The sequence below is a fragment of the Lipotes vexillifer genome, unplaced genomic scaffold, assembly GCF_000442215.2.
Source record: "Lipotes vexillifer unplaced genomic scaffold, Lipotes_vexillifer_v1.1 scaffold19, whole genome shotgun sequence".
NCBI lineage: Eukaryota > Metazoa > Chordata > Mammalia > Artiodactyla > Lipotidae > Lipotes > Lipotes vexillifer.
Genome location: NW_006793856.1, coordinates 528,004 through 540,427, shown reverse-complemented (window position 1 = coordinate 540,427; position 12,424 = coordinate 528,004). Strand labels below are relative to the sequence as shown.

The 12,424-nt window shown below is 35.1% G+C and overlaps 1 protein-coding gene across 1 annotated transcript in view; it reads left to right on the top strand.

Annotated features, from left to right (window-relative positions):
- Positions 1-12,424, top strand: part of MYCBP2 (MYC binding protein 2) — a 280,943-nt gene that overhangs the window by 102,491 nt on the left and 166,028 nt on the right. Inside the window, exons 18-20 of the mRNA XM_007466789.1 lie at positions 371-478; positions 6,696-6,815; positions 8,394-8,475. Coding sequence (XP_007466851.1) covers positions 371-478; positions 6,696-6,815; positions 8,394-8,475 — 310 coding nt within the window. The remainder of the gene's footprint in view (positions 1-370; positions 479-6,695; positions 6,816-8,393; positions 8,476-12,424) is intronic.

Below are 12,424 nucleotides of genomic sequence, written 5' to 3'. Positions count from 1 at the left end.
TGTTTTTAATGGATGTGTGGTTTACCAAGTTTGAATATATATGATATTAAAAGATTTGTAAGATAATTTGATTTATTCTATTTGAACTCTCTGATTATCTATTTGAGACTATTAGTAACTACCTAATAATTTTATAAGTATAAAAAATCAGAATTTTTACTTTATTAACTATATTTAAGATAATAAAACTTGTGTGTAGAATGGTGAGTAGGTTGTGGTTGGGAGTGGGAGGTTAACAGGGGGGATTTGGGAGAAAAGTATCATGTCCAAAACTTTAATTTCCATGCTTTTTAGTTTGAATTATTTTTGTTCATTGTAGTGTTTTCATTTTGTGAGCTTTTCTATGCACATACAAAATGTTTCTCCTCAGGCCCCCTTGTATTTGCTGGTCCTATTTTTATGAACCATCGAGAACAGGCTCTAGCCAGACTCAGATCCCATCCAGCACAGCTAAAGCATAAACGGGACAAGCACAAAGGTATTTGGTCTTCCTTATCAACTAGGTGGGATACTTTCCCAATTTCTTCCACTTATTTGAATTTTGTCTCTGGGAAAATGCACAAACCTAATTCTTCTACTTTGCTTCTATCATTATTATATAGCCTGAGGAGAAAGAACATGCTGAAAGTGTACTGTTTGTCAATAAGTGTCAATCTTATTTTATTGTATTTTTTTGGTTAACTTTAATAAAAAGAAGACATTTTACAGTATATCTTTTCTTTTCCATTTCTTTTCAAATTTCCTAAAGTTAAGGGAAGGTGGAAAAAATAATTATTGCTCTCTATTTTATATACTTTATTATCTGCTCTTAGATCACTGCCATCTGGCATTTTGCAGTCCTTTTCTCTTTTTTTAGTTCTGTTTATTTGCTTTAGAATTAACAGAATTGCTAAATTCAGTGTATAAAGTAATAATGAGTTGGCTGCTACAGCGCTTCCACTGTTTTAATATAAAAGTTTATATTCACAATACACATGATTTATTTGATATTTGATATATTCCTAAAGTAAGATTATTTTTCCTTAAACCACAGATTATGGGTCAACTAAGATCAGGAAAGAATTTAATGCAGAGAACTTATAAATTTATGTATAAATTCTGCCTTGAATCCTGGCATAGGAACCAAGCACTCTTTGAGTAGTACAACTGAGACCTACTATTTTCTTAAATGCCTGAAATAAACCCTGCAAAATAGAAGATTTTTAAAACACGTATTCCATGCAAATTAATCTTACTAATGTTTTGTCTTTTTTGGGGGCTGCAAAACTGTTATAGACTAATTTTATTTTTAAACTTTCATATGCCATATATTATAATCAACTTTATTTTTCTTTGCCTGTTTCAATCTTTCAGTTTGTCACTCAAAGCAAAAATGCAAAACAAAACAGACAAAACCCCTGTTTTTAGTAAAAACACAAATAGAGCACTACTCAAGTTATATTCTGCAGAAATAAAAATTGAGAATATTTTAAGTCTAATGTGATTAACCGTAGTAAAATTTGTGATTGCTTTATTTACTGGGTGCACTAACAATGCCATTAATATTTAAATCTAAGAAATAATATTTGGGGTGTGCTATGTAAATTATTTTGGTTATTGCTAGAATCTCTGATCTCACATTTTCTACTATGCCAGTATTAGAACAGATTTTATAAAGTGTCTTTTTCTTGCCAATTATATGAAAGTGGAGTTCTTCCAATACTTTACTGGAGGTTAACTATTCACATTTCAATAAACAGTTTTAAAACTTTTTCAGCTCCATGTTAGTATCTTATAGACAGTCATCTTTGTTTTTTTCCAGAATTTTAAAATGAAATGCTAAAGAAAACCAAGGTTACAAATTTAAAACAGACTTTTTACGATGTCACACTGATTAGCTATAGAAATTACTCAACAATAGTGAGCCTTACTTCCATCTTGTCTGCCACAGGGTAACCTCTTTGGAAGGACTTACTTTGTAGTATTACAGTATAAGGCCATTTTTCTTTTAATGATCAGATTGTATGGTTTTATAGAGTAGAATTGTTTCATCTCTTTACCACCAAAATGAATTTAAAGTGTAAGTAATACTTTATCAGATGGTGTCCCATCTTATCTAGAGTATTAACTTACCACTGACTGTACATCCACAGATTCACTTTGCGTGACTCCCTTTGCATTCGCTGTACCTGTCATTTAATCCCCTTGCCAGTCACTGCTTTTACCCCTGCTGCATATAGTCATAGTCTTTTAATAAATTATTTTTCCTACGTACATTTTTTTTCTCTTTTGTGTTTATCTTGCACAAACAAATTCACTGTATTAATTGCTGTGTTCTATCTTACATTTAATTATGTTGGTGGTACACATTGTAGGATAGTAATGATTTAAATTTTCTAGACTATGACTTTTTTGTAGGGGTGTGTGGAGGGTAAGAACTGTGGATTTATTGTTAACAGGAGTGAGTTCTAAAATGGAAAGTTGGAAAGCTTCTGGCTGATTGGAAAGAATTCAGAGAAGGTCACGGAATCTACCCTATACAGGCAAATTTTGACCAGAGGCAAAATAGTGTATATGACGGAATCAATTATGTATAACATATAATCCATATAACATATAGTATTTAAAGAATGTAATATAGACTGTATTTTAAACAGTTATCTGAATTAACATTTGTTTCAACTATTCAGTGCCTTACATAGAAAAAAAAGATTTTAATGTACTACTCTTAGTTAGGAACATTTGAATTATTCTGGAGATAGTCTTAAAGTGACTGGTGTGAAAATCTGAAGGCGCAGTCAAAAACATCTGTGTGTATTTTACACCTGCTTTCTGTAAAGAAACTGTGGTGTAATGGAAATACAGCCTTTGGAATTAGGCCTCAGTTTTAATCCTATTTTTCATTTACTAGAACTGTGTGGCCATTCATAAATTTCTTAATCTCTTTGGTTTCAGTTTCCTTCTTTTAAAAATAGGAATGATAATTCCTAACTGAATATGTTGATATGAAGATTAAATTAAGATGTGTGTGTGTGTGTGTGTGTGTATGTATATACTTTGCAAATAAAAATTCTCCATGAATACTAGCTTGAATTTGAATTGAATTCCTTGCATCCTCTTTTAGAATTATCTTAAATGTACAAAATTTGAGATTTGTTAAATGTGTAATTAATTTATTTTTACAAAAGATTTAAGATGTCAGCCATTTGGTGGTGGTAAAATGTGTGAGCCTTATTTTTGATCAATTTCTAAAACTGCTCTACCATTTATTACTTTGGGCTGGCTACTGAACCCCTCTAAAGTCTTGGCTTCCCAACTACAAAATGAAATAACAATAGCCTTATCATCGGATTATTGTATTGATTAAGGAGAGCAACAATAGTGAATATTGACTGAACACTTTTCGTACATTATTGCACTTAGTTCTCATAAGTATCTTGTGAGGTAATATACCATTATTCCTATCTTATAGATGGGAAAAAACTAAAACTCAAAAAGATCCAGTGTCCAGTTATCGTAAAACTAGCAAATAGTAGAGCCAGGATTCCAATCCAAGTCTCTTAGGCTCCAGTGCCCAAAAGCACTGTCCACTGTGCTATTTAAATTTTCAGTGTTTAGCACAGAGGTGTTTAGCAAATTGTAATTACTACTGCTTTGCTGTTTTATTTTCGTGATTTCGTTCAAAGTACTCACTGTGTTCTGTGATACATTCAGTGATATGCATGCTTATAAGATTACCCAAAAAGTATAGATTTAAATAAAAATTAAAAGTTAGAGTCCTTTAGATACTGAATCCTCTTTTCTCTGTGTGTGTACACAAATATGCATAAATAATGTATATATACATATAATACTTTAGTTACGTATCTGTCAAAACTTTATAGCTATCACAGTTTCAATATCATATGATACATGTATGAACATACTCATATTAGGGAAAAATACAGATATACCTAAATGGCCAATTATAAGAATATTTAGGCCTAACTTTCCTAAAAATGTGAGATTAATTTTATTGCTGCTCATTGACATTTTACTGAGTAATGAGCTTGAGGAGAATTTATCTTGCTGAATTTCACTTGCTAGTTCTTGAATTTACACTAGATTCTTGACTATTTATTAGGTATCTTTTTTATTTGATAAACTTTTGTAAATTTCTAAATTACTAGAATTGTACTTAAGTTTTTGAACTGACATAAAATTCCAGATACAGATGTATATTTAAAAAATTCTGTCACTGCTGCTTCTAGTGATCAAGAACCTTATCCCTGTTTTTTTCTTATAATAACAATATTTTCACCATCTATAATAATTGAAAAATTATTTTATATAGATAAAGGTTTGTTTAGATGCACTTGAACAAAATGTTTCTAGTATTATTTTTTACCTCTAAATAATAGCTAGTACTCTTTTAATCACTATGATTTTAATCAGTAAATTACTAGGCTTTTTTTTCCTCCTTCCCTGATGCTTTGTCTCTATTGTGGGCTTTGTATCTATATTTAATCTCTGATTCAAGGGAGAGGGCAGAATGCCAGATTCAAAGGTAAAAGCTTTAACTAGGCATCAATACATTTATATAAACTGAAATTAAGGTGTAGCATTGAATTTAGTTAGGTCTGGCACAATCAAATGAACACAATTTGTTTTCTATATTAAGTCATATTTGGTTTTAATAATTAGATATTTTTACCAATTGAGATAAAGCTGTAAAATTTTTATATATCTGTCATCTTATTTAAATAGTCTTTGGAAGATACTTATTCCTTTATGGGTAGGCCCTTGTTTATACTTAACCATTTCACTGCCTTTCCAAGATGAGGAGTCTTTGAACTAAGAGTATATTGCATTTTGGATGGAGTAAAACTAAATGTTGTGATTTTTTTTTTTTTTTTTAGCCCATCCATTCTTGCAGATTTAATTTGGCAAACCCACATTAGATAATTTAGCAAAAGAAGAATCATACTCTTTTTCCTTTTATAGTAAAACCTCTCACTAATTCAAAATTTATGGTACTTCAGATACAGTATTTGTGATCTTTTTTGAGTAAAAAATTCAAAATAACTTCTTCCTCTGAATTTTCAGGGTCATACTTATAAGGGGAAACCTGTCTAAAATCACTAGCTTTTCAAACCAAGGGCTCAAGAAATGAAGGATTCCTTCAACGTGCCTTCAGCCTCTGGGTCCAGCAATTAATTCTTGTATGTTAAAGGACTTTTATGTTTATGGTACATTTTTTTTATGTAATATAGGCCTATTTTGAATTATAATGTAGGTAACCACATTTTATTTATTGTATCAATAGCATTTAGTTTAATCTATAATCTGTACTGCTTGAAGGTAATAAAACTGAACTTTTAGTTAAACATTCTATAATTAAGACCTTTTCAGTAAGTAATATAGGCCAACCCATTCTCTGTTATTCCGAATTAGTGAGGTTTTACTGTCCTAATGTTGTAAAGAGTTTAAAACTTTTTGAAATGCTAGAGTCATTTAGTTATAGAAATGGAACTCATAATTTAGGCCAATTTTGTCTTACCTGGATAGTACTAAAGGTTAGAAATATTAGATAGAAAAAGAAAGGATAATGTGAACATGAAATGATTTGATGTTATTCTGCTTAGTATTCTAAAATGGGTAATGAAAATACAGAATTTTTAAAAATGTGTGTCTGTAGATCCACATGTGTATCTGCATACTATACACACTTGTTTAGATTTACTATATCACAAAGCAGTTAGCTTAGAATAGCTGACCTGAAATTCCATCCAGATTTACATTTATTCCATGTGTAAGGAATTTGAATCTTGATGACATAGAGGTCGTATTTTAGTTGATGTATAGTATTAGACTAGGAAAAGTAAGTTGCCTTTCTTATTTACACATTCCAAAGTAAAGTTGTTAAATTCTGGAATGTGTTTTTAAAATTTTATGGTTAAAATGCCAGAATATTCAAAGTCAAATGTAGAAACCAGGGTTGGAGGGAGGGCCTTAAAGCAAGCTTATGGTAGGAAATTATAAAAAGGAGGAGGAAAGAAGGAATAAAAGCAGAGGGTTTGGTTCAGAGTTGTGTTTGGGGGCCAGAAGAAGGCCGCAGAGCAGACTGCCTGAGGGTCAAGGTGGGACAGACAAAATGAACGACAGGAAACCATTGAACTGCAATACATTGGGTAAAGCTATTTGGTCTTTAGAAATTTTTAAAGTTCAATTGAGTTTTAGCAATACTGGAGGACAGAGTAGCCTTTCTAGATGTGTTTGGGAAATCTAAGTCATTTGTGAGTCAGCTAGAAATTTTTTTTAAATGGCTAGCACTAACAGTATCACTAAGTTTAAAACAATTGTTAAATGACTTTGCATGCAGTTATTTTTATGTAAACTAAATTTTCCCATATAAACTGTTACATTTAGAATTTTGTTATTTCTATAACTTAATGACCCATTTACATTACATAACTGATTAGATTAATAGGCTTTATCTGTAACCAGACCTTATCTGTGTTTTTACTGATTTAGTGATATTTGCAAACAGAAGTATATAGTATATCTTTTCAAAATTGCTTCTTTGCAGGTAGATTCTTGATCTATCACTTCTAACAGCTACAGATTCTCCTTGCTTGTCCCTTTTAACATTTTCTCTTGTTTTTCCATAGTAAACTGATTTTAAATTTTACTTTGAAGATGAATAATGGCTTAATTACAAATTATAACACTTACAGATGGAAGTGGAGAACGAGGAGAAAAGGATGCAAGTAAAATCACAACATATCCTCCAGGCTCTGTGCGATTTGACTGTGAGCTCCGGGCAGTACAAGTCAGCTGTGGATTTCACCATTCAGGTAGCGGCTGGAACTTTAGGGTATAACTGCATTTTTACAATTGTGCTAAATAACCTATTTGTTTAGTTTTGACACGTGTAGTCTGTTAACTGTGTTTAAAAGCTATAGTGTGACAGTATCTCTCAAATCTATGAAAGCATATTTATTACAGAATCTCTTTTAAGCTATAAAATGATTGTCTAGAGATCTGACTTCTCTTTTTTTTTTTTTAAACATCTTTATTGGAGTATAATAGCTTTACAATGTTATGTTAGTTTCTGATGTATAACAAAGTGAATCAGCTATATGTATACATATATCCCCATATCCCCTCCCTCTTGCGTCTCCCTCTCACCCTCCCTATACCACCCCTGTAGGTGATCACAAAGCACCGAGCTGATCTCCCTGTGCTATGTGGCTGCTTCCCACTAGCTATCTATTTTACATTTGGTAGTGTATATATGTCAGTGCTACTCTCTCACTTCGTCCCAGCTTCCCCTTCCCCCTCCCCGTGTCCTCAAGTCCATTCTCTCCATCTGCAGCTTTATTCCTGTCCTGCCCCTAGGTTCATCAGAACCATTCTTTTTTTTTTTTAGATTCCATATATATGTGTTAGCATACGGTATTTGTTTTTCCCTTTCTGACTTACTTCACTCTGTATGACAGACTCTAGGTCCATCCACCTCACTACAAATAGTCCAATTTTGTTTCTTTTTATGGCTGAGTAATATTCCATTGTATATATGTGCCACAACTTCTTTATCCATTCATCTGTTGATGGACACTTAGGTTGCCTCCATGTCCTGGCTATTGTAAATAGTGCTGCAATGAACATTGTGGTACATGTAGAGATCTGACTTCTAATCTGTCTTCTGATGGACTTATTTTATAATTCAGTTCATGAAATTCCTGGAGGTAAAATAATCCCTGAAATCCCTTTGAACTCTGCAATTCTGTGATTTTTATAATCTGGTCACAAACTTTGTTACTGTTCAGTGAGAGATGTGCATCAACAAACTTCTATATTTTTTTAAAAAGTAGAAATTTCAATTCGTAGTAAATAATTAACATTTGGATTATATAGCTTAGGTTGTACTCTTCAACCTAAACATAAAACATGTTACATTCTTTCTTTTGATACTCAATATATTTCCTTATTTGATAAGACATTGACAAATACTAAAGTTCTGACATACATATTGATGTTGTACATATCTGTGCAGAGCTCAAACCCATCTACCTATATAAATATCCTAGATATGAGAGAACATTTTGTATGTAGTTACTCATTATAAAAAGACTTTACAGTTGACCCAAACCAATGTTTTATTAAATATTAATGTTATTAAATGGCATTTATAAGAATTTTAAAGTGTACATTATGAAAACATTATACATTTTTATAACCTACAAAAATATTTTACAGAACTGAAATTATATTTATTTCTCATTAAATATAAATTTGTCGATGCTTCACTTGCCTACTTTTAACGGCTCTACAAATTTTAAACAGTGAAAATTGCACTGCCTTCAGTATAGTTATGATAGAAATATGAAAAGCATACAATGAAAAAATAAAGCTCTGGATTTTGGTTTCAGTGGTTTTAATGGAGAATGGCGATGTCTACACATTTGGGTACGGGCAGCATGGGCAGCTCGGACATGGAGATGTCAATTCCAGGTACTTTAACTTTTTGTGTGAAGATACTGAGTGGTGTTTTTTTCTCTTTCTTTCTTCCTTCCTTTCTTTCCTTTTTTCTTTCTAAATATATATTTCTACACTTGAAAAAGTATTTATACCACTGTTTTGCAAACTGTGGCCCATAAATTATTGGTTATTCTTGATTTTGTGGTTGAGTGCTTTTGTGGGGATAGATGATTTTGTAGTTTCAGGAGAAAAATTGATTTACATTTTATACATTTAAAATGTAAGAGTGATTATGATTATCATGAAATCTTACTGCATTCTTAAGAATTAATATCTTTTTAAAGGCTGTTCATGGCAATGGATAAGACAGTGACTATCCCCAAATGGCATTTTAACAGATCAGCAATAGATTTATTCATCTTCCTTGATGTTATCATTTTTAAATTTTGGTCTAATATTAACATGAAGTCATTGAAGCTTTTCCATAATTTTCAAACAAAATCTAATGGTCACTCAGAGAAACTGTTTTGACTTATCCAGAATAGTGAAGAACTAATTGTGGTAGAGACTATTAGACATTTTTTTAATATCCATTCTTCCCTACTTCATTTGGTAATAGAGTTTTAGTTGGTGACACAACCATGAAGCCAGAGACTTCATTTTCCCGCCTCCATTGCAGCAAGATATGGCCGAGTAAACTAAAGTGATATGTGCAGCTTTGGGATCATGCTGTTAAAGGGAAGGGGGATACCCTTCCATTTCTCCCTCTTCCCTCCCAGCTTGCTGCCTGGAGTCCATGCCTGGCGGCAGGAGCTGGAAAAGTCATCATAGCGATCATAAGTTGGAAACTATGTATTGAGAATGGCAGAGCCACAAGATAGAAATAGTCTGGGTCCCCGACACCATGGAACTGCCACATCAGCTCCTTATAATTGGGTGCTTACCTGAAAGAGAAATAAACTTCTGTCTTGTTTAATTCCCTGTTACTTTTCTTTCGTTACAGCAGCTGATTCCATTTCTGCTTAATACAGTGAGGGTGCTTTTGGTCAAAAGTATAGAAAATCCATCTTTGTTAGCTCAGGTCTTCCAAGAAGAAGATGCTAAGATACGATTAGATGTGCAAAGGGTCTCTTGGTAGAAAACTGCTGTGAAAGATAAAAGGGAAAAGAGCAGGAATAGGCCCGATGTGGATCTGACCCCTGTGAAAGGAAAGAAGGAAGAAGAATGGGGTAGGAAGAGTTAGGTTACAGTGCAGTTCTGATTGAGTTTTAGCCAGGCCAGTGGGGTGTCCTCAAGACAAGGTTGCCTTTGGAAGATTCCTAAATTGGGCAGGATGGGCCAGCATGCATACCTTCACAGTGCTCAGTCACAGGCTGGTAGCTTCCCAAGGGAAGAATGGCCTCGTGGACCCAGAGGAACAGCATCTGAGGCTGTTAGCCATTTATGTTCCCTGCAGCAGGTGGTCTTCAAGATCTGAGTGGTCTACGTGTGTGGCTGCCCCACCACTGAAACCAAGTTTATTTATAAGTCTGGGGATATATAGGGCAGCTTCAGGCTAGACTTGACTCACCAATTCAGTTTACCTCAAAACCTCCTTTCTTTTTGTCTCTCTACTCTTGCCTGATTCTTCCTATAGTCACAAGATACCTGCCAGAAGCAATTGGAACTATATGGTCTCTCATTCACATACAGTGAATCACTCCAGTCATTAAATAAAATCCATAATTTTCACTTCATTCTGAAATCACTTCATTACTGTGGCAGGGATGATGCCATTTACATGGTAAAGACCAGTGATTCTTAATCCTGCCTGCACAGTAGAATTACTTGGGGAACTTGAAAAATGCCCATGCCTGGACCCTAAATCTAGACTTTTTACGAGGTGTGTGCTGGGAAATGGGCGTTGGGGATGGGAGATGGAGGCAGCAAGGGTTGGATAGGATGCCAGCATCAGTTCTTTCCTAAAAGCTCTCCACAGTCTACTGTGCATCCGGGATTAAGAAATGCCATCCATCCGTAAAAGGCAGGGTCAGGTCCATTTGCAGTGCACAGAAAATGAAGGTGAAAGGAATGTCCTTAGTTACTTCGATGACCATTGTTATTGATGAAAAGAGATCATTTGAGACACCATTGAGTTGAACGTCTCACTAAAAACACAAGTGCAACATACGTTTGACACTTATTAACACGTTTATAAAACTGTCACAATCTTAAGGAAAACTATTGTGCTTGGAAAGAGAGCAAAAGGTCTTTGACAGATTACTGTATCAGATGTCACCAGGTATGGCATTTGTATTATTGGACATTGGAAATTTCAGAATATCAGTGGCTTTGCAGGGTTGAGCAATTACTGTCACAGGTATTAGAAGGCAGCAGATACTTTGCAGGGTTGAGTGATTACTGTCACAGGTATTAGAAGGCAGCAGGTACTTTGTGTCGCAATTGAACAACATCACTCATATGCAGAGACTGAGACAGGGCTTGTAATATGCATGGAGAAGAATTTGGAAATTTTTTGTTCTGTTTCTCATGGAAGACTCGTGACACAGAAGAGAATTTATTATTATCATCATCATCACCATTATTGCTGTTGTTATTTAGCTGGAGATTATTTTGTGAGTCATGACATAACCTGGGAAAGGTGCATTACAGTTAGACATGAAGGAGCATCAGTCACGTGTGCCGCAAGGGGGCTACTTTCTCACGAATCAGACTCTGTACTTGTATATCACTCCACAGAAAAGATTTAGCAAAATGTATGTGCTTCCTGGTCTTGACTGAGTGGGAGGGAAATAGTGGAAATCATATCTATAATCAAATCACAGCCCTAAGGTGCCTGAACAGTGTGAAGAACAAACAGCATAAGCACAAGTCCTGCCACCCAACGTTGAGGTGTAACGGCTGAAGAACGGGAAGGATCTCAAGGCAGCTCTTAAGTGAAGAGGCTGCTATTACCTAAAAGCATTGCCTCCTGGTCCTGATGGTCAGCCAGGGGGCACCATACCTTGACTTGCAGTGACTCGCTCAGGTGACAGTATCATGGCTCAGGTGACAGTATCATATGCTAAGTTTTTTTTTTTTTTGGGGGGGGGGTTTTTTTGCGGTACGCGGGCCTCTCACTGCTGTGGCCTCTCCCGTTGTGGAGCACAGGCTCCAAACGCGCAGGCTCAGCGGCCATGGCTCACGGGCCCAGCCGCTCCGCGACGTGTGGGATCCTCCCGAACCAGGGCACGAACCCGTGTCCCCTGCATCGGCAGGCGGACTCTCAACCACTGCGCCACCAGGGAAGCCCTATGCTAAGTATTTTTAATAGTTTCAAATATATCTTCATGAAGTGGGATAGCTTCTAATGTTGAAAATTAAATAACTTGGGTTTTTTAAGGAGATTAAACTCTGGTGGGATTTCTTTTAACTGCCCAAAGTTGTTCTTTTCCAGCATGTGAATTTTCACTCCTGGTTCCATTGATTGAGTTGTAACTGGAAGGCTGATTCCATGGGGGTGGGAAGCTCCAGGCTGGGTAATGCAGTGAAATAACGCCTACACACTGTGCCTAGTGGATTAAACGGAAACCAGCCAGAACCGTCTGTGCCGTGAACACTCTGGTTACCTTGTTTGTCTGGATCTGTCTGGGACTTGGAAGGCAGGAGTCAGGAACTGTTATGAATTCCAAAAGGAATTGACCATGTGTATGGAGGAACAGTCCCCGGAGGAACAAAGCCTCAATAGCATACATATTAACTAACACCACGAAGCAAAACATTTATAGATATTTAGTTGAAATAAAGTTGGAAGGTATTTTTTTTTTAAGTTTCTAGTAATCAAGCACTTTTAATTGAAACTTATTGTATAGCACACATTAATAATGTGTGATTAATGTAAGATAAATATTGTAGTGTGGGGGCTTCCCTGGTGGTGCAGTGGTTGAGAGTCCGCCTGCCGATGCAGGGGACGCGGGTTCTTGCCCCGGTCTGGGGGGGTCCC